At 43.3% G+C, this 21,936-nt stretch overlaps 1 protein-coding gene across 1 annotated transcript in view; it reads left to right on the forward strand.

Annotated features, from left to right (window-relative positions):
* Positions 1 to 16,063: 16,063 nt before the first annotated feature.
* LOC149448842 (ADP-dependent glucokinase-like) overlaps positions 16,064 to 21,936 on the forward strand; it is a 40,025-nt gene continuing 34,152 nt past the window's right edge. Inside the window, exon 1 of the mRNA XM_089694185.1 lies at positions 16,064 to 16,619. Within this exon, the coding sequence (XP_089550311.1) occupies positions 16,436 to 16,619 (184 nt within the window). The 5' untranslated portion in view covers positions 16,064 to 16,435. The remainder of the gene's footprint in view (positions 16,620 to 21,936) is intronic.

The following is a 21,936-nucleotide window of genomic DNA, read 5'->3' on the forward strand; positions in this document are numbered from 1 at the left end:
GTCCAAGGCTGAAAAAACCCAGGCCACCATTGTTCTCTTCTAGAGAGCAGACATTCCTTAGCATGTGTGTTTGTTTTAGATAGTTGATATTTAATGTTTCAACTCTTTCCTGCTTAGGAAGTCCAAAAGGGATTTTACCGCCCTCTTAGGAAAGGAGATGATCCTCTGTGAAGATAAGATTGTCCTTCTTTAAGCCGATCTGGAGCCCGCCTATCCTTATTTGTTTATGTATGCTTTTGTCCAAAAATACGAGGGCATCTTTCTAGAAGGTGGAAGAAAGCTGTCATTACTTCAGGTTCTCTAACATTGGAAAATGTTGCTGCCTGCTCTTGACTCACCTTCAATTGGGTGGCTAACTGTTGAGTGAGCCCCTTACCCCCATGAGCTTGCATCTGTTGTTAGCAAGTCCACGTTGCTTGTTAGCCATACTTGCCCCTGAGACAGGTTAATATGGCTTTTCCATCATAGCAGAACACTTAAGGCACTAGGATCTTGGTGTCCAGCATGTTTTGTGATCTGTCTCAGTTTGCCAGGAGAAACATTTGCAATTTCCCTAAATGGCTTTGTGCCCACTCAACCTAAAAGTCGATATATGGACCATCAGTAAGGATTCCACTGCTGTCTGAATTTGTTCTATATTTTGAGTACACAGAAACATGTCCTGAACGGTGAAGTCTATTATATATTTCCATCATTTATATGGACTGAGCAGCAAGGGGAGGGTGTCTTTAAAGTTAACCTGTTGTTTTGCCCTGCATGGGAACAGCAATGGTCACCTTTACATCAGAAAGGTGAAAAAAAATCCAGGAGCAGAATATTATGTATAATAAAGAGTGCATCTTGTAGGACTCTTTTTGGAGGGCTTGCACTATTCCTGCCTAGGGAAGCCCCATGTAATTCTTGCTCAGGGCCCCTGTTTAGTCCTGTCCATGGCCATGTACAGTAGTTGTTACCAGATTTGCCATCTGTCTCATATCTATTGGTTGTCTCACAGCTCCACAGACTTTTTTGAAGTATGTAAAGCTAAAGCTTTTTTGTTGCTTTGGATAGCTTTGCAATAGAGGAAGCAAAAGGAAATATATCTTAGGCTAGGGAAATCGTCTTTTAGACAGTTGTCAACAAGTGTCCATGTTGGAAGGCTTCCTTTCTATTCAATTTCCAGTAACAGCTAAATATTTTGGATTTTCCAATGGTTACTAGGTCAAATAGAGAGTGAATCTCCCCAGTGAGATCAAAGACATAAACAAAAACTGCTAAATCTACCCCACTCTATCCAAAACAAAAAAAGTTTGCCCAAAGATACATTTTGTTATTCAGCAGGAAGCAATACTACTCTATTCAGGAAGCTTTACACAAGATAAGGATCTTTATTTCTAGCTAAGTGACTCATTTTCAGATCACATTGTCACTTTTATTAAATAAAAATCCTATCCTGGTGTGTTAGCTTTGTGATTTGAGTCAATAGTTACCTTTATATTTAAAGCTCAATTGGACCTTAAAGTGGATGTATATGCTCAAGGTTTTTCACCTTCATGCATTGTAAGCATGAAGGTAAAAAAACCTGTGTGCAGCAGCCCGCTCAGCCCTCCTAATACTTACCTGAGCCCTATCGCGATCCAGTGATGTGCATGAGAGCCTTGGCTCTCCGGGGACTCTCCCTCCTCAGTGGCTGAGGCAGTAGCAGGAGCCATTGACTCCCACTGCTGTCAATCACAGCCAGTGAGACAATGAGGAGAGAGGGGGGCGAGGCTGAGTCATGGCTCTGTGTGTGAATGGACGTGCAGTGGCTCAGGAGCAAGCATGTTTGGGTACCCCCATTGCAAGCTGCTTTCTTACAGTGACTGATCACTGTGATAGCCAATCAAAGGCTATCACAGCGATCAGTTGACCTGGAATCAAGAGTTCCGGGTCCCAATATTTAGAACGGGACCGAGGACTTTCAGTGAGACCCTGGTATCTGTGCTGGGAGCACGGTGTGTGGCGTGCTCCCAGCACAAAGGCAGGTACACAAATTAGCGGCCCCATGGAAAAAAAGCCCAGTCCAGTGGTGCCACATATTTGGGTACGGTCAGCTTGAAGGGGTTAAAATGTATTTCCAGTCAAATACTAACTAAGCTAAAATCTACTCCCATCCCCATTATACGCCTATTCTACCTACCATGTAAGAAGAGAGAAGTTTATACTTACTTATTCCTAAGTTGATCTGATCCCAGAGCAGGCTTCGGTGTAGAGGTGGGACAGCCAACAACAGCTGCCCCATAGTAAGCCTATGGGTGACATCATTGCCCAGGCTCTGCAACCCTTGTTGGCATTCTCTCCTCTACATTGAAGCTGTCAATGGAGAGATCATGTGACCGGACCAGAGCAACATCTTTCCTTTTACAAGGTAGATAGACTAGGTTTAGAATGGGGGTAGATTTAAGCTTAGTTAACTAAAGTATCAAAAAGAGGTACAAGTAATTCCACAAGGCTGCTAATACAGTCCAGTATACATGATATCATTATTTCCAAACAATGATTGAAGGTTCATAACAGAATGTCCACATCCTGGCTGTAATAGATCTAATTACACAGGAAGGGGTGCTGCTTACTATGGTCCTCAAACATGTCCTTTCCAGGTCCTAGGTCTCCTGCCTTCCCCTTCCAAAGATCAAATTGCTTCCTTTCTAATGCTGAATCTTGCAAGGAGAACACACCTCAAGAGGAGAGTGTTTATATATTAAAGGGGTATACCTGCTTACAGTAACAAGAAAAATTATGTGAACCCCTTGGGATTACGTGGAGTTTTGCATGAATTGGGCATAAAATGTGCTCTGAACGTCATCTAAGTCACAACAATAGAAGAACACAGTCTGCTGAACATAATACTACACAAACATTAGATGTTGCCATGGTTTAATTGCACATAACATGTAAACATTCACAGTGCAGGGAGGAAAAAGTATGTGAACCTTTGGACTTAATAACTGGTTGACCCTCCTTTGGCAGCAATAACCTCAACCAAACGTTTCCTGTAGTTGCAGATCAGACCTGCACAACGATCTGGAGTAATTTTGGACCACTCCTCTTCACAAAACTGTTTCAGTGTAGCAATATTCTTGGGATATCTGGTGTGAATCGCTGTCTTAAGGTCATGCCACAGCATTTCAATCGGGTTGAGGTCAGGACTCTGACTGGGCCACTCCAGAAGGCGTATTCTGTGCTGTTGAAGCCATTGTTTTGTTGAATTACTTGTATGCTTTGGGTTATTGACCTGTTGCATCACCCATCCTCTGCGGAGCTTCAGTTGGCGGACAGATGGTCGTACGTTTTCCTGCAAGATGTCTTGATAAACTCTGGAATTCATTTTTCCATCAATGACAACAATCCGTCCAGGCCCTGAGGCAGCAAAGCAGCCCCAAACCATGATGCTCCCTCCGCCATGTTTTACAGTGGAGATGAGGTTTTGATGTTGGTGTGCTGTGACTTTTTTTTCTCCACACATAGTGTTGTGTGTTCTTCCCAAACAACTCAATCTTGGTTTCATCTGTCCACAGTATATTTTGCCAGTAGTGCTGTGGAACATCCAGGTGCTCTTTTGCAAACTTCAAACGTGCTGCAATATTCTTTTTGGACAGCAATGGCTTCCTTCGTGGTGTCCTCCCATGTACTCCATTCTTGTTTAATGTTTTCCTTATTGTAGATGTGTCAACAAAAATGTTAGCATGTGCCAGAGATTTCTGTAGGTCTTTAGCTGACACTCTGGGATTCTTCTTTACCTCATGCAGCATTCTGCACTGTGCTCTTGCAGTCATTTTTACAGGATGACCCCGCCTAGGGAGAGTAACAACAGTGCTAAACTTTCTGCATTTGTAGACAGTCTGTCTTACCGTGGACACATGAACATCAAGGCTTTTGGAGATACTTTTGTAACCCTTTCCAGCTTCATGCAAGTCAACAATTCTTGATCGTAGGTCTTCTGAGAGCTCTTTTCTGCAAGGCATGGTTCACATCAGACAGTGCTTCTTGAAACCAGTAAACCCAAAACAGGTGTGTGTTTTTTTAAGGGCAGGACAGCTGTCAGCAACACATCCAATATCATCACACTGATTGGAGTCAAGGTTGGCTCACTCCTGGCTCCAATTAGCTCTGGGAGAAGTCATTAAGCTAGGGCCTCACATACTTTTTCCTCCCTGCACTGTGAATGTTTACATGTTATGTGTAATTAAACCATGGCAACATCTAATGTTTGTGTAGTATTATGTTCAGCAGACTGTGTTCTTCTATTGTTGTGACTTAGATGACGTTCAGAGCACATTTTATGCCCAATTCATGCAAAACTCCACGTAATCCCAAGGGGTTCACATACTTTTTCTTGCAACTGTACATCCCATCAGATGGAGCTCCTCTACTATCTGGCAGTGGACTGTCCCTTGGCGTCCTCAAGTCCAAAACAGAGCTATGGGCCCTGCATCTGTCTTGAATATGTCAGAGGACCTTAGACCCCTTGGGTTCAGGGGAAAGGAAGCTGCAGTGATTGGTCCAGCAGCGCAGAGGAGCTAGCAGAAATGGAGGATCAAGTAAAACTGCTGTACCCGGTCCCATGGACATAAATGTGGATTTAACACTTTGCAGGGCTGGTGCAGCCCCTCTGCAAGGGAGGACTTTTTTTTTTACTGATGGTCTAGTTCACTTCCTCAGTCCTCACCTAGGCAAGGATGATGTTCACTCATCCCATCCTCAGCCTCCTCAAATACACATCACACATCCCAGAAGGCTTTAGAATGTTTCCCCCATGGGCTGGTAGATAAGTGTTTTTTTAGGCTTTTTTCACACACACATACACGTATTAGGGCTGTGTTTGGCTGCACGGGGATGCACAGGTCTTCCATGCATCCCTTTGCAGGAAGTCCTATTCATGTCAATTGGGATGCAGCAGTTGCATGGACACAGGCACTGCTCCCAATGTGATATCCAAGTGGGTGCAGGTACATGGTCCCGAATACATACTGTCTGTGTTTGGGGTCGTGCACCTGTACGGCTGTCAAATTGGAAGCAGCAGTTGTATCCATGCAGCCGCTGCACTCAAAGTGACATGAATAAAAATACCTGCACAGAGGTGCATCGAACATCTGTGCTTCCCCGTGTAGGCAAACATGGTGCTCGCATGGATGTACTCCGCAATACACCCTTGTGAATGAGGCCTTAAAAGTCAGCAGCTACAGCACTTTCAGCTGTTGACTTGTAGTTTTCCTAGACCCAGGTAAAGTTCCTCTTTACCTGGGTCTCATTTACACCATATCCGTAGAGCTCCATAAATGCAGGCTCAATGCAGGAACACAGAAAATAATTGTTTAAAATGTGCCCTGTCCACAGCATACAGGTGCGTTGAAAAAGAATGCAGCATGTCTTCATTTTTTCATAGCACAACTCACAACACATTGCAATGAATGGTTCACGCAATATGCTGTTGTGCATAGAGTTGAAAGAAACTTTTTATTCATTTTCATAGAGTTGAAAAAAAGAAAAAGCGTAAATACTGCAAAGGGCTCAAACCCACCACTTGATCTGAGACTGCATTGGACAGCCTTGCCTAGTACAGTCCCAGTGAAAGTCAAGGCATGAAGCCTTCTTTCCAGTGGTGTCGGTTCAAACCACTGCCTTGCATGCAGTACTTTTTTTCAGTACAGCAAGTTAAACTGCACACTACGGCATCGCAACAGCGCTGTGTGAACAGAGCTTTATAAAATGTGACATTTTGACATTTAAAAAAGTTTGAACGAAATAAAAAGGTAAACATTGTAGTGTACTAGGATCAGTGCACCAGCACTGTTCTTGACGGAGCACACTAGCAGCCGTGCGTTCACTGTGGCTGTCTCATGTGAACGTGTCCTTAAAGCGATAGTAAACTGTGACCATTTAGAGAAAAAAAAATCCCCTGCAAGACAACAATGGCATAATGTGCTAGAATGCTTGGCATACCAGCACATTATGAAATACCAACATTAGAATGCAGCCCTCCAGCATTGCGCTGTCACCGCTGACAGGGCTTCCATCTTCTGCCGGTCCTTCCTTCTGGGTTCGCTGGCAGAGGTCCTTTGAATGGCTGAGCTGCGATGACGACAATCCCGCGCATGCGCATGGGAGTCACGGTTTACTGCACAGAGCTCTGAAGGGATGGCATGAGTATGCCGTTCCTTCAGAATGCAAGTGTGCAATCCAAACACACACGTTCCTGCGTTAAAAATGGCTGTGTGTATAAGTGAGTGCTGCAGCGACCATCGGCTGGAACCGAACAGAATCAGCAAGGGGGACTGTCACCAGCACACAGAGGATCACCAATATATGTCCAAATGTTTTAATGAATGATCACATAGTGAGACAACGTTTCAGAGTTTTGCAGGACTCCTTCATCAGGCATGTGACCAAATGCGTCACATGATTAATGAAGGGGTTCTGCGAGACTCCAAAACGTTGCCATTTGGTAACTATGTGATTTGTTCATTAAAACTTTTGGACCTATATTGGTGATCCTCGGTGTGCTGGTGACATTGTCCCTTTCCATCCCTTCAGAGCACATGTGTCGGTGACGTCATCGGCTACATATAGTGTGAATATCTCCTAAACACTGCACGTTTAGGAGGTATTCACTGTACCTACAGATAAGCCTTATTATAGGTACAAATTCTAAAGGGGACTTTACTTTAACTGGTTCCCAACCGCGTTATATCCGAAGGATGGCTACAGCGCGGTTGCGTATTCCTGATGATCAGTGCCCTGCAGCGCCACCCACCTGTGCCCAGCAGTGCTGTCCTCTTGTACCCATCAGTGCAACCCACCTGTGCCCATCAGTGCCTTCCACCTGTGCCACTCAGCAGTGCCACCCACCTGTGCCACTCAGTGCCACTGTTCCTCTCAGCAGTGCCACCCACCTGTGCCCTGCAGTGCTGCCCAGCAGTGCCACCCATCAGTGCTGCCCAGCAGTGCCGCCTATCAGTGCAGCATCATCAGTGCCAGCTCATCAGTGCTGCCTATCAGTGCCTATCCGTGCCCATTAGTACTGCCTATCAGTGCAGCCTCATCAATGCACAAGAAAAATTACCTGTTTGCAAAATTTTATAATAGTTGTAATCATGGGTAGCACAGTGGCTAAATGGTTAGCACTTATGCCTGGCAGTACTAGGGTCGTTGGTTCGAATCCCAGCCACGGCACCACCTGTCTGGAGTTTGCATTTTCTCCCTGTGCCTGCGTGGGTTTCCTCCCGGTACTCTGGTTTCCTCCCACACTCCAAAGACATGCTGGTAGGTGAATTGGCTCCTGTGTAAGTTGGTCCTAGTATGTGTATGTATGAATGTGAGTTAGGGACCTTAGATTGTACGCCCCTTGAGGGTTAGGGACTGATGTGAATGTACAATATATATAAAGAGCTGCGTAAATTGACGGCGCTATATAAGTACCTGTAATAGATACAAAGAAAAACTTTTTTTTCAAATTTTCTGATTTTTTTGTTTGTAGCACAAAAAATAAAACACCCAGCGGCGAGAAAATACCACCAAAAGAAAGCTCTATTTGTGTGAAAAAAATTATAAAAATTTCATATAGGTGCAGTGTTGCATGACCGCACAATTGTCATTCAAAGTGTGACAGCGCTGAAAGCTAAAAATTGGCCTGGGTAGGAAGAGGGTATAAGTGCCCAGAAGGCAAATTGTTAAATCAAAAGTTCTAAAAACAGTAAAACACATAGTTACAAAATGTTCACAAAGCAACGCATACTTGCACTGTTGATGTGGAATCTGAATTTAGATGATCTCATATAATCTTCAATAAACACCACGTATACTTATTTTAGGTCAGAAGGCTGTGAATGTTGACCTTAGATCCTGTTGCACTGTTTACAAGGTAGTCATACACATGTTTAACTACACATTGTTCCCATGCCATGTGTAAAATCAATACAACCAGCAAAGGTACAGTAACTGATAACATTTCAGTCTAATTTAAAGTACTTGAAGTATGAGTAATCACAGGTTATTTATGTGACCTCGATAAACCACTCTAAAAACTGCTCAGATAGGCAGTTTTCTCTGCAGCTACTGATCCCATACCAGAGCGTCTGATCAACATTCCGAAACACGCACTTTACAAATTCCCCATAGCCATTCTACATGACAACGACAACAGAGAGGTGTGGGTGACTCAATAAACCACTGGTTTTTCTGCAGTTTTGCTACATTACAAGGTCCCATGCCTAATTCACAAAAAACATACAGCAGTTTTTTTGCTGTTTCAAATGTGTGCAGCAAATCTATGTAGTTCTTGTGTGCTACTCTTACATCCTGCCACTATGGCTGTGACCAATTCTTAAAGTGGTTCTAAAGGCTCAAGGTTTTTTACCTTCATGCAATCTATGCATGAAGGTAAAAAAAACTTCTGTGTACAGCAGCCCCCCTAATACTCACCTAAGCCCCCTTTTGATCCAGCGATGTGCAATGGAGTCTATCCCGGGACTCCCTCTTCTCATCGGTTGAGACAGAAGAGGGAGCCATTGACTCCAACTGTTCTCAATCACAGCCAGTGTGCCAAGGAGAAGAGAGAGGGGGCGGGGCCGGGCCACAGAGCAGCAGGTGCCGCCATAGCAAGCTGCTTGCTGTGGGGGCACCCGACAGAAGGGAGGAGCCAGGAGAGCCTGCGGGGGATTAGAGAAAAGGAGGATCCAGGCTGCTCTGTGCAAAACCACTGCACACAGTAGGTAAGTATAGACATGCTTGTTATTTTTCCTTAAAAAAAACAAGCCTTTAGAATCCTTTTAACCACTTGAGCTCTAGAAGTTTTTACCCCCTTCATGCCTAGGACATTTTTTACTATTTAACACTGCACTACTTTAACTGGTAATTGCATGGTCATGCAACACTGTATCCAAATGAAATGTATGTAATTTTTTCACACAAATAGGTTTTTCTTTTGGTGGTATTTTTTCATCATTGAGTTTTACATTTTTTATTATATGAATAGAGCATAACAAAAATTTTGAAAAAAAAAACTTTTTTTTAACTTTCTTCTATAAAATATATGCAATTAAAAAAATTCTTCATAAATTTATCATTGGCCAGGACCTGCTGATGAAATCGACGGGCAGGGGCGTGTGTTTGTGTAGTGAACTCGGAAACAGCCAACAAAGTACATGTACTTCGCTGTGCCTGTAGGAGCCGCCCGTCTGCAGGACAATGTGGGCACGCAGTCCTAAAGGTATAGTTCACCTTTACCAAAAACTGCTTTTGAAGGTAAGAGGTGTCTGTGGATAAAAACAAACTGTGCAGCTTTGACCAAAGTTGAATAATGCCTTTTCTATAGATGTAGGCCATTTACATACATCATGAAGTCTGACAGGGAAACTCCCAGAGATTGCATCTCCCTGTCTTGTCTTGTTGATAAGACACACCCAGCTGTTACTGTTCACATTCACTATTGTGGGATTGAGCTCTCAAACCCTGAGCTCAGAGCTACTGTATCAGGGGAGAGAGGTTGCATGTGAGGGGTTTGAATCAGAGAAAATACTCACTCCAGTAATGGTGGAGGTAAACAGTAACAACCGGATGTGTCGTAGCAACAAGGCAGGGCAGGATGCTGCAGTATCTGGGAGTTTTTCAGTCAGGCTTCAAGATGTACAGTATGTAAATGGCCTAAACCTATAGAATTATTCAACTTTGATCAAAGCTACACAGTTTACTTTTGTCTACAGATGTCCTTTATCTGCATAGGCAGTTTTTTGGTAAAGGTGAACAATGCTCTTAACCACTTCCCACCAGAGGTATGCATGTACAGTGGACATAAAAAGTCTACACACCCCTGTTAAAATGTCAGGTTTCTGTGATGTAAAAAAAATGAGACAAAGATAAATCTTTTCAAAACTTTTTCCACCTTTAACATAACCCATAAACTGTACAACTCAGTTGAAAAACAAACTGAATTCTTTTAGGGGGGAAATAAACATAAAAAACTAAAATAACGTGGTTGCATAAGTGTGCACACCCTCTTATAACTGGGGATGTAGGTGTTTTCAGAATTAAGCAATCACAATCATGTTAAATAGGAGTCAGTACACACCTGACATCATTTGAAGTGCCTCTAATTATCCCCAAATAAAGTTCAGCTGTTCTAGTTGGTCTTTCCTGACATTTTCTTAGCCACATCCTACAGCAAAAGCCATGGTCCACAGAGAACTTCCAAAGCATCAGAGGGATCTCATTGTTAAAAGGTATCAGTCAGGAGAAGGGTACAAAAGAATTTCCAAGGCATTAGATATACCATGGAACACAGTGAAGACAGCCATCATCAAGTGGAGAAAATATGGCGCAACAGTGACATAAACAAACTGGACGGGACGTCCCACCAAAATTGATGAAAAGACGAGAAGAAAACTGGTCTGGGAGGCTGCAAAGAGGTCTACAACAACATTAAAGGAGCTGCAGGAATATCTGGCAAGTACTGGCTGTGTGGTACATGTGACAATAATCTCCCGTATTCTTGATGTCTGGGCTATGGAGTAGAGTGGCAAGACGGAAGCCTTTTCTTACGAAGAAAAACATCCAAGCCCAGCTAAATTTTGCAAAAACACATCTTAAGTCTCCCAAAAGCATATGGGAAAATGTGTTATGGTCTGATGAAACCAAGGTTGAACTTTTTGGCCATAATTCCAAAACATATGTTTGGCGCAAAAACAACACTGCACATCACCAAAAGAACACCATAACCACAGTGAAGCATGGTGGTGGCAGCATCATGCTTTGGGTCTGTTTTTCTTCAGATGGAACTGGGGCCTTAGTCAAGGTAATTATGAACAGTTCCAAATACCAGTCAATATTGGCACAAAACCTTCAGGCTTCTGCTAGAAAGCTGAACATGAAGAGGAACTTCATCTTTCAGCATGACAATGACCCAAAGCATATATCCAAATTTACAAAGGAATGGCTTCACCACAAGAAGATGAAAGTTGTGGAATGGCTCAGCCAGAGCCCAGACCTGAATCTGTGGGGTGATCTGAAGAGGGCTGTGCACAGGAGATGCCCTCGCAATCTGACAGATTTGGAATGTTTTTGCAAGGAAGAGTGGGCAAATATTGCCAAGTCAAGATGTGCCATTCTGATAGACTCATACCCAAAAAGACTGAGTGCTGGAATCAAATCAAAAAGTGCTTCAACAAAGTATTAGTATAAGGGTGTGCACAATTACACAACCATATTATTTTATTTTTTTTATTTTGACTTCCCTCCACCTAAAAGATTTCAGTTTGTTGTTCAACTGAGTTGTACAGTTTATAGATTACATTAAAGGTGGAAAAAGTTCTGAAATGATTTATCTTTGTCTTATTTTTTTACATCACAGAAACCTGACATATTAACGGGGGTGTGTAGACTTTTTATATCCATTGTATGTGGCCTCTCGGTGGGTGGGCTTTTATGCTGAGTGGCTGGATATGCATCCCTGGATATGCATCCCCCCAACACATTCCTGTGCTGAGAGTGCACTCCCAGCACAGTAACCAGCGGGGACTGGAAAGCTCCCAATGCATACTCGAGAACGGGAGCTTTCCGATCATGTGACTGCTGTGACTGCCAATCAAAGCAGTCACATGATCCGAATGCCCGCCTTCGCGCATTTAGAACCTCTTAAATGGCCAGGAGCCGGCAGCCACATCACCATTTTTTCAGGTAAATATATTTCTAAAGTTGCTATTGACATGAACTGTTCACCACTTGTTGGCAACAACCTATGCAATCCATACATACAAAGAAAACAAAACAAAAAAGTTCAGAAATTAAGTTATGTGTAATAAAATGGAATGACACAGGGAAAAAGTATTGAACACATGAAGAAAGGGAGGTGCATAAAGGCATGGAAAGCCAGCTGAAATCTATCAGTAATTAGCAGTCCTGCCCCTTGTCAATGCAAATTAATATCCGCTGGTTCAGTCTCAACTGATGGCTTATAAAAAGGTGTCTCATTACCAAGGTGTCAAATAAGAAACATCTCATGATGGGTAAAATCAAAGCGTTCTCTCAAGACCTTCGCAACCTTATTGTTGCAAAATATACTGATGGCATTGGTTACAGAAGGATATCTAAACTTCTGAATGTTCTAGTGAGCACTGTAGGGGCTATAATCTGGAAGTGTAAAGAACTTCATTTCACCATAAACTGGCCACCACCAGGTGCTCCTTGCAAGATTTCTGACAGAGGCATGAAAAGGATTATCAGAAGAGTTGTCCAAGAGCCAGGTGCATCCAAGCCTAACATCACCAAGTGGAATGCAAAGCGTTGGATGCAGTGGTGTAAAGCACGCCGCAACTGGATTCTAGAGCAATGGAGACGTGTTCTCTTGAGTGACCAATCACACTTCTCTGTCTGGCAATCCGATGGACGTGTCTGAGTTTGGCAGTTACCAGGAGAACAGTACTTACCTAAATGCATTGTGCCAAGTGTAAAGTTTGGTGGAGGGGGGATTATGGTGTGGGGTTTTTTTTTTCAGGGGTTGGGCTTGGCCCCTTAGTTCCAGTGAAGGGAACTCTTAAGGCGTCAGCATACCAAGACATTTTGGCCAATTTCATGCTCCCAAGTTTCTGGGAACAGTTTGGAGGTGGCCCCTTCCTGTTCCAACATGACTGCGCACCAGTGCACAAAGCAAGGTCCATAAAGACATGGATGAGTGAGTTTGGGGTGGAGCAACTTGACTATTCACACCTATGCGTTCTGATTCTGCACATCGCACCGCGTTTTGCGGACCACTTTTGCGGTGCTGTTAACATACACACCCACAGTGGTTTGCATGAACGGGTTGTGAGTCTGATGCGGTCTGGAATTTGCACTGAAAATGCATCAGTGTAAACCAGGGCTTAAACTTCTTCCAACTACTAATGTAATGTGGTTTTGTACATGACAATATGGAATAAAGCTTTGTATGATTTTAGTAGAATGTTAAGTGTTTGAAGTCTGTTGAGCACCTTAACCACCTCCCGCCTGCCATATAGTTCAATGACAGGCGCAAGGTGGTTCTCTCGTTCTGGGAGGACGTCATATGACGTCCTCCCATTCTCACCGCACATGCGCGGCTCAGGGAGCGCGCTGTGCGGTGATCGGCAGTGCGCTGTGTCCCTCCGACACAGCGGATTACAGATCTACGGAAAGAGCTGAAGATGTCGGCTCAGTCATGTGATCAGCTGTGTCCAATCACAGCTGATCACATGTAAACAGGGAAATGCCGGTTATCGGCATTTCTCTCCTCACGAGCTGTCACACTGACAGCTCGAGAGGAGAGGAGAGCCGGTATTCCGCGGAGGGAACATGTACACTGATCATCAGGGCACTGATGATCAGTGTGCCCTGATGATCAGTGTGGCCCCAGAAGTGCCACCTGTCAGTGTCCATCAGTGCCAGCTGTCAGTGCTGAACAGTGCCACATGCCAGTGCCCATCAGTGCCACATCAATGCCACATATCAGTGCCTACCAGTGCACATCAATGCCACATATCAGTGCCCATCTGAGCTGCCTTTCAGTGTCGCCCATCAGTGCCAGTCAGTGCCACCTGACAATGCCAATCAGTGCCGCCTATCAGTGCCAGTCAGTGCCGCCTATCAGTGTGCATCAGTGCCGCCTAACAGTGCCAGTCAGTGCCGCCTAACAGTGCCAGTCAGTGCCACCTAACAGTGCCATATATCGGTGGTTTTTTTCAGTGCCCATCAGTGATGCCTGTCAATGCACATCAGTGCCACCTACCAGTGCCTCCTCATCAGTGCCCATCAGTGCAGCCTATCAGTGCCCATCACTGCAGCCTCATTAGCGCACATTAGTGAAGGAGAAAAATCACTTATTTATAAAAGTTTACAACAAAAACTAAGAAAAAATGTTTTTTTTTCACAATTTTCAGCGGTTTTTGGCGGCCGGCAAATGTCATCAGCGTTCCGGGTGGACGCCATATGGCGTCCTCCCGCACATGCGCAGATTGCGTTCCTGCAGAGCCGTGCAGCGGCGCGATCTGTCACCAGCCATGTACCCCGAGGTACATGGCTGGTGTCATCGGCCGTGTCCGAACACGGCCGATGACAGATCTGAGTATCGGCCCCAGTTGCTGGTACCATGTGACCTGCTGTGACCAATCACAGCAGGTCACATGACAGTTGTATACAATGGATGGCTTCATTCATGCCATCCATTGTATACTAGTGTCTAGTTGTGAATGGTCACAGCTAATCACATGCACATGTCATGTGATTAGCTGTGGCCAAATTACAGCTAAGCACAAAAAAAAAAAAAAAACCCTGAATGAATCGATGTCATTCAGGTAAATGCTTGCTTATAGCAAAGTAATTCTTTGCTATAAGCAAATTGTGTAAAAAAAAAAAATAATGATCACTTCCCCAAAGTAGTACAATGTTACTATGGTAACATTGTACTACTTTGGTTATGTGAAATATGAAAAAGAAAAATTTAAAAAAAAAGAAAAAAAATTTAATAATATAATAAAAAAAAAATATATATTTTTTTTTTTTTCTTACTGTCACCAGTCAGTGTCCCTGATCACCGCCATGCCAGTTATATGATGAAGCTGTACTGCACTGGTGACAATATGTAAAAAAAAATAGTGAAACTCATTTTTTAATTTTCCGAAAAATTATGACAAAAATATACAACTTCAAAAAACTCGCCATGCCTCTTATGAAGTACGTCGGACTGTCTACTTTGCAAAAAGGGGTCATTTGGGGGATATCTGTACTGTTCTGACATTCTTGGACCTCAAGAAATTATTCTGGCTGTCAGTACTTCAGGATTGAGCAATATTCAGATCTATACCATAGTTTGTGAACTCTATAACTTTCCTACAAACTGAAAAATACATCCTAATTTGGGTTATTTTCACCAAAGACATGTAGCAGAATACATCTCGGCCTAAATTTGCATTGTATTGGTATTATTCTGTCACATGTTCTGTCCCCCTCTGTAATGTACAGCGCTGAGCGAACTATTGGCGCTTTATAAATACTGTATAATAATAATAATACATTTATGAAGAACAATTATTTATTTGCAAACTTTTATAACAGAAACAAAGAAAAACATGTTTTTTTCAGAATTTTTGGTCTTTTTTTGTTAATTTAGCAAAAAATAAAAACCCCAGCGGTGATTAAATACCACCAAAAGAAAGCTCTAGTTGTGTGAAGAAAATAACATTTTAGTCTGGGTACAATGTTGTATGACCGCGAAATTGTCATTCAAAGTGTGACAGCGCTGAGAGCTGTTAATTGGCCTGGGCAGGAAGGTGTAAAATTGCCCCGTATTGAATTTGTTAAATACCACCAAAATAAAGCTCTGTCACAAAAAAATGGTAAAAATTTCATATAGACACAGTGCTGCATGACCGCGCAATTGTCATTCGAAGTGTGACAGCGCTGAGAGCTGTTAATTGGCCTGGGCAGGAAGGGGGTAGAAGTGCCCTGTAGGCAAGTGGTTAAAAATCCCTTTTTTTCTGTACAAGGCTGGATATTCAATACATGGGATGTGGTGCTAGCTGATCTCCAGTCCACCTGAAATACAGAAAAGATTTCTGATGAATGTCTATGAGCTTGATGAGAGGTGGGTGAGGAGGCGACATGTTGCCTGTTTTAACCCTGCATATGCCGCACCACCACGCTCCAACTGCAGACATTACATGCAGTTGGGGGTTGAATTTGGCAGCAGTATTGCCTGCGAAATGCTGTTCAATTTTTGCTGCAGCTACATAGTGGAATGTGTATAGCTTTGAGCAGCAGCATGCTCTTTTTTTTGGTGGGCAGTCAGGGGGCATTGAATCCATGACTCAACCACTTTCTTTTACCCCCCCCCCATGCGAATGAACCCTTTATGGATTTCCAGGTGTTAGAGATAACTTCAGTCTTGCAGGTTAGGATTCTCCTTCGTTTTTCTAGTCTGAGCAGACAGCAATGACATGGCATAAACAGTATGCTAAGCAGAGGAGCAGAGCAGGCACACCCTCCTCAGCATTGCTGTGTACCAGCTTCCGTGTGTGTGTCTCTAGCTCCTCCCCCAGCCAGAGGAAGAGGCCAGAGCTGGGAGAGCTGCTGCTGGCTGTGTGTGTTGGATGGGAGAAGGTGGATGTGGCAGGAAGGTGACTGCTTATCTTACCTGAAGTGATCAGGCAGCAGCTTAGCTCTGCTCCCAGCTCTCACATGAATGGGCACATGCTCTGCTAGCTGCTGTGTGCTGACACTGTGACTGTGCATGTGTGTGAAGTGTACATAGTACTGCACAGATGAGCCATTGCCTTCCAATACCTATCTGACGGCTCTGTGCCTCTGCTAGCAGTTGCTCTTTGTGTGTGAGGGATCTTTTGCTACTTTTCAGGAACAGGACTGATAATCTATGTGGTGAGCTTGGCTGTTGAAGAGGACCTGTGCTTGGCGTTCCATGGCTGCTCCCAAGTTCCTGTGCCTACCACTGTTGTCCTTACTTGCCCTGCTTGTTGCCTACTGGTTCCGCCATGTAGAAGAGGACAACCTGCAGGACCAGCTAGATACAGTCTTATCATCTCTGCTTCGAGCTGAGCAGAAAGTTGGACTGGATGCCCACCGTCCCCCACGAATAGCAATCGGTGAGTTACCTGTGCCCCTGATCTACTGTAGAAAGCGACAGTGGTAACAATGTTTCTGAAGGTGATCTATTTCGGTGTCACTGTTCTACGCACGCACATTCATAACATTTCATAGTCTTAAGATGGCTATACATTAGCAGAATTGTGTTTGCAATTTTTCACATTAAGAACATTCGTTCACTTGTTGAATCATTAGGGGTGTCAGATCAACATTCGATTTCAGTCACAGTGATGAGAAAATTTTTAAGGAAGAGGGACATTTTTTCTGGAATGAATACATTTCTAAAAGTGTATGTGGGTTTAGTTAAGTAAAGTCTATTTGTTCCAAAATTGAATGTTAACATTTTGAAGTAATGGCATTTTGTCAAGCCACCGAATGTACTTAGAATTTTTGTACGAACATTTGTTTGAAAATATACTAGTGTATGGCAAGCTTTAGTTTGCCAAAGGATGCATAAGGTAAAAAAAAAAAGATCTATAGCCAACTGTTAGAAATGATCATTATCTTTTGTTTCAGGGCCAGTTCACGCATGAATTGTGGTTCGTGTTCCTGTGCAGTTTAGGGTGGTCTGATAAAATGAATGGGCTGAAATTGCACATTGCACCAAAAGTAGTGCCTGCACTACTTTTAAAAACGTACTGCAACCAGATTACATGGTACTGCGATACCATGCAAACTGGTGCAGGCAAACGTACTGAACTTGTGAGCTTCATTTGGCATGTCGTAAGGAATACATTGACACCCACAGTAGATTGCATACCCAGTGAGTTTTGAACACTGTGTGGGAAAGCATGCACAGAACTGTTTCCTGCATGGCGTTCTGGTGTAAGCAAGCCTCAGAGAAGGATGATGTTGAGAACACTTTTGTGATACAACTGATACACCTTGATGATACATTTTGTTAGGTGCCAGATCAAAGCTGGACTCCAGGTATTGTTGTTTTTCTGTTCCATTGCTTCAGCTTGGACCAAAGTTAGTATGTACAGTGGGGCAAAAAAGTATTTAGTCAGCCACCAATTGTGCAAGTTCTCCTACTTCAAGATGAGAGAGGCCTGTAATTGTCATCATAGGTAGACCTCAACTATGAGAGACAAAATGAGAAAAAAAATCCAGACAATCACATTGGCTGATTTGGAAAGAATTTATTTGCAAATTACGGTGGAAAATAAGTATTTGGTCAATATCAAAAGTTCATCTCAATACTTTGTTATATATCCTTTGTTGGCAATGACAGAGGTCAAATGTTTCCTGTAAGTCTTCACAAGGTTGGCACACACTGTCGCTGGTATGTTGGCCTATTCCTCCATGCAGATCTCCTCTAGAGCAGTGATGTTTTGGGGCTGTCGCTGGGCAACACAGACTTTCAACTCCCTGCAAAGGGTTTCTATGGGGTTGAGATCTAGAGACTGGCTAGGCCACTCCAGGACCTTGAAATGCTTCTTACGAAGCCACTCCTTTGTTGCCCGGGCGGTATGTTTGGGATCATTGTCATGTTGGAAGACCCAGCCACGTTTCTTCTTCAATGCCCTTGCTGATGGAAGGAGGTTTGCACTCAAAATCTCACGATACATGGCCCCATTCATTCTGTCCTGTACATGGATCAGTCGTCCTGGTCCCTTTGCGGAGAAACAGCCCCAAAGCATGATGTTGCCACCCCCATGCTTCACAGTAGGTATGGTGTTCTTTGGATGCAACTCGGCATTCTCTCTCCTCCAAACACGACGAGTTGTGTTTCTACCAAACAGTTCTATTTTGGTTTCATCTGACCATATGACATTCTCCCAATCCTCTTCTGGATCATCCAAATGCTCTCTAGAAAACTTCAGATGGGCCCAGACATGTACTGGCTTAAGCAGGGGGACACGTCTGGCACTGCAGGATCTGAGTCCCTGGCAAAGTAGTGTGTTACTGATGGTAGCCTTTGTTACGTTGGTCCCAGCTCTCTGCAGGACATTCACTAAGTCCCCCCGTGTGGTCCTGGGATTTTTGCTCACCGTTCTTGTGATCATTTTGACCCCCACGGGGTGAGATCGTGCGTGGAGCCCCAGATCGAGGGAGATTATCAGTGGTCTTGTATGTCTTCCATTTTCTAATTATTGCTCCCACAGTTGATTTGTTCACACCAAGCTGCTTGCCTATTGCAGATTCAGTCTTCCCAGCCTGGTGCAGGTCTACAATTTTGTTTCTGGTGTCCTTCGACAGCTCTTTGGCCTTCACCATAGTGGAGTTTGGAGTGTGACTGTTTGAGGTTGTGGACAGGTGTCTTTTATACAGATAACAAGTTCAAACAGGTGCCATTGATACAGGTAATGAGTGCAGGACAGAGGAGCCTCTTAAAGAAGAAGGTACAGGTCTGTGAGAGCCAGAAATCTTGCTTGTTTGTAGGTGACCAAATACTTATTTTCCACCATAATTTGCAAATAAATTCTTTCCAAATCAGCCAATGTGATTGTCTGGATTTTTTTTCTCATTTTGTCTCTCATAGTTGGGAGAACTTGCACAATTGGTGGCTGACTAAATACTTTTTTGCCCCACTGTATATGAAATACGGTACGGGATCACTTCCTGGGCACAGGTGCCATTCACAGAACACCTTTATTTTTTTCTAAATGAATACGAACCTTTCTCTGATTGGATGATGTGTAGATTGTGACATTGTTGCTACACCTCATCCAATTGGTGAACAGCTTGCATTCATTGCAAGAAAAATGTAACATGTTCTCTGAATGGTGCCTGCTCTGAGAAAGTGACCCCCTGTGATTAATATTCAGTGGGACCCAGAAGATAATGGCTATCACTTGTGACGGCAGCTACTTCTACAGCAGTCCCACAGGTATGGAATATGCATTCTTACTGTTGTCCAAGCTGGAACAACATAACTTTGCAATGAAATCCATACCTGGAGTTCAGCTTTAAAGTTGTATGCAAAGCCTAAGTGCAATTCACACCTACCCTGTGTGGTAGCATACTTTTTAAAGTGGAAGTAAAGTCCCGATTTTTGTTAAACCTATAATAAAACTTACCTCTAGGTACAATAAATATCTTCTAAACATGCACCATTTAAAATATTTACTTTAGCAATGCCGGTGAAGTCATGGACACATGCGCACTGCACTCTCAATGGATCCATTGAGAGAGCCATGCCGTGGCTGATACTCCCGCGCACATGTGAGGGAGTGATGTCATCATGGCTCGGCCAGTCAAACGGCCACAGCCCATGAACCCGAATGAAGGACCAGGTGAGGATGGGAGCTGTGACAGCACTCCGCTGGAGGGCTTAGTTTTCAGGTAAGTCTTTCATAGTGTGCTAGTATGCAATGCATGCTAACAAATTATGCTCTTAACTTGCAGAGAGAAGATTGTTTTTATTTTTTGCGGTTTACTCCCGCTTTAATGCACATTACCAAAACTCACATCTAGGGTGCCATTCATTGTCCAGTTTTAGAAAAAAGATTGTTGTTGATACCATAATGCATGGCAGTGCATTAAGTCATACACGTTGTGTGTTGTGCTGCACTGCTTCTGCAAAAATGCTGCATATCCATTGAGGAGCAGGCGTTGCCTTAATGCAAAATATTTCATCTCTGGCCACAGAACACATATATGCAGGAACAAGAAAAGTGGGGTTTAACGCCCAGCCAGCACCCACATGCATCCATGGTGGCCTGAGGTAGTGTGCTGACAGCACACTGAGCAAGCTGTCACTGACAGCTCTCAGTCACAGTCTCTGATCTAGATCCTGCAGGACCTGTTCCGGATCATGTGACTGCTCTGGGAGCCAATCCCAACAGTCACAGAAAGCTGTACATTGTACCCAAACTAAAATGTTCTCGTTTTCTTCACACAACTAGAGCTTTCTTTTGGTGGTATTTAATCACTGCTGAGGTTTTTATTTTTTGCTAAATTAACAAAAAAAGACCAAAAATTTTGAAAAAAACACGTTTTTCTTTGTTTTTGTTATAAATGTTTGCAAATAAATAATTGTTCTTCATAAATTTAGGCCAAGATGTATTCTGCTACATGTCTTTGGTGAAAATAATCCAAATTAGGATGTATTTTTTAGTTTGTAGGAAAGTTAGAGTTCACAAACTATGGTATAGATCTGAATATTGATCAATCCTGAAGTACTGACAGCCAATCTAATTTCTTGAGGTCCAAGAATGGCAGAATAGTACAGATATCCCCCAAATGACCCCTTTTTGCAAAGTAGACAGTCCAACGTACTTCAGAAGAGGCATGGCGAGTTTTTTGAAGTTGTATTTTTTTTGTCATTTTTCGGAAAATGAACTAAAATTAAAAAAATTAGTTGCACTATTATTTTTTTTACATACTGTCATCAGTGCAGTACTGCGTCATCATATAACTGGCATGGCGGTGATCAGGGACACTGACTGGTGACAGTATGAAAAAAAATATATATTTTTTTTATTAAATTTTTTTCTTTGAAGATTTTTTTTTTTCATATTTCACTATGACCAAAGTAGTACAATGTTACCATAGTAACATTGTACTACTTTGGGGAAGTGATCAGTATTTTTTTTATTTAATTTTTAATTTTTTTTTTTTTACACAATTTGCTTATAGCAAAGAATTACTTTGCTATAAGCAAGCATTTACCTGAATGACATCGATTCATTCAGGGTTTTTTTTTTTTTTTTTTTTTGTGGTTAGCAGTGATTTGGCCACAGCTAATCACATGACATGTGCATGTGATTAGCTGTGACCATTCACAGCTAGACACTAGTATACAATGGATGGCATGAATGAAGCCATCCATTGTATACAACTGTCATGTGACCTGCTGTGATTGGTGAACGGGGGCCGATACTCAGATCTGTCATCGGCCGTGTCTGAGGTACACGGCCGATGACAGATCGCTCCGCTGCGCGGCTTTGCAGAAGCGCAATCTGCGCATGTGCGGGAGGACGCCATATGACGTCCACCCGGAACGCTGATGACATTTGCCGGCCGGCGGCAAATGGTTAATCTTGCAGCCAGAACCTTTGAAAGCAACTTCACATCCATGCGTAATAAAGATATTGGTCTATATGAGGAATGGTCAAGTAAATCCTTCCCCTCCTTAGGCAAAACTATGATAGTCCACTCCCTCACAGAAGCGGGTAAAACCCTCTCCTCCTCTGCCCTATTAACCTCCCTGGTGGTATTCCCGAATGTAGCTCGGGGTATACTTTCAGTACCAAAAGCGGTAACCCCGAGCTACACTCGGGATTACCCTGCAGCGTTTCTCCGGGATCCCTGTTTCACTTACCTTGTCCTTCGCTCCCGCGATTTACCCCCTGAAGCGTCCCCTGCCCT

Source organism: Staurois parvus, unplaced genomic scaffold (genome assembly GCF_062004578.1).
Source record: "Staurois parvus isolate SC_StPar_1 unplaced genomic scaffold, SC_StPar_1.0 ptg000655l, whole genome shotgun sequence".
Taxonomy (NCBI): Eukaryota; Metazoa; Chordata; class Amphibia; order Anura; family Ranidae; genus Staurois; species Staurois parvus.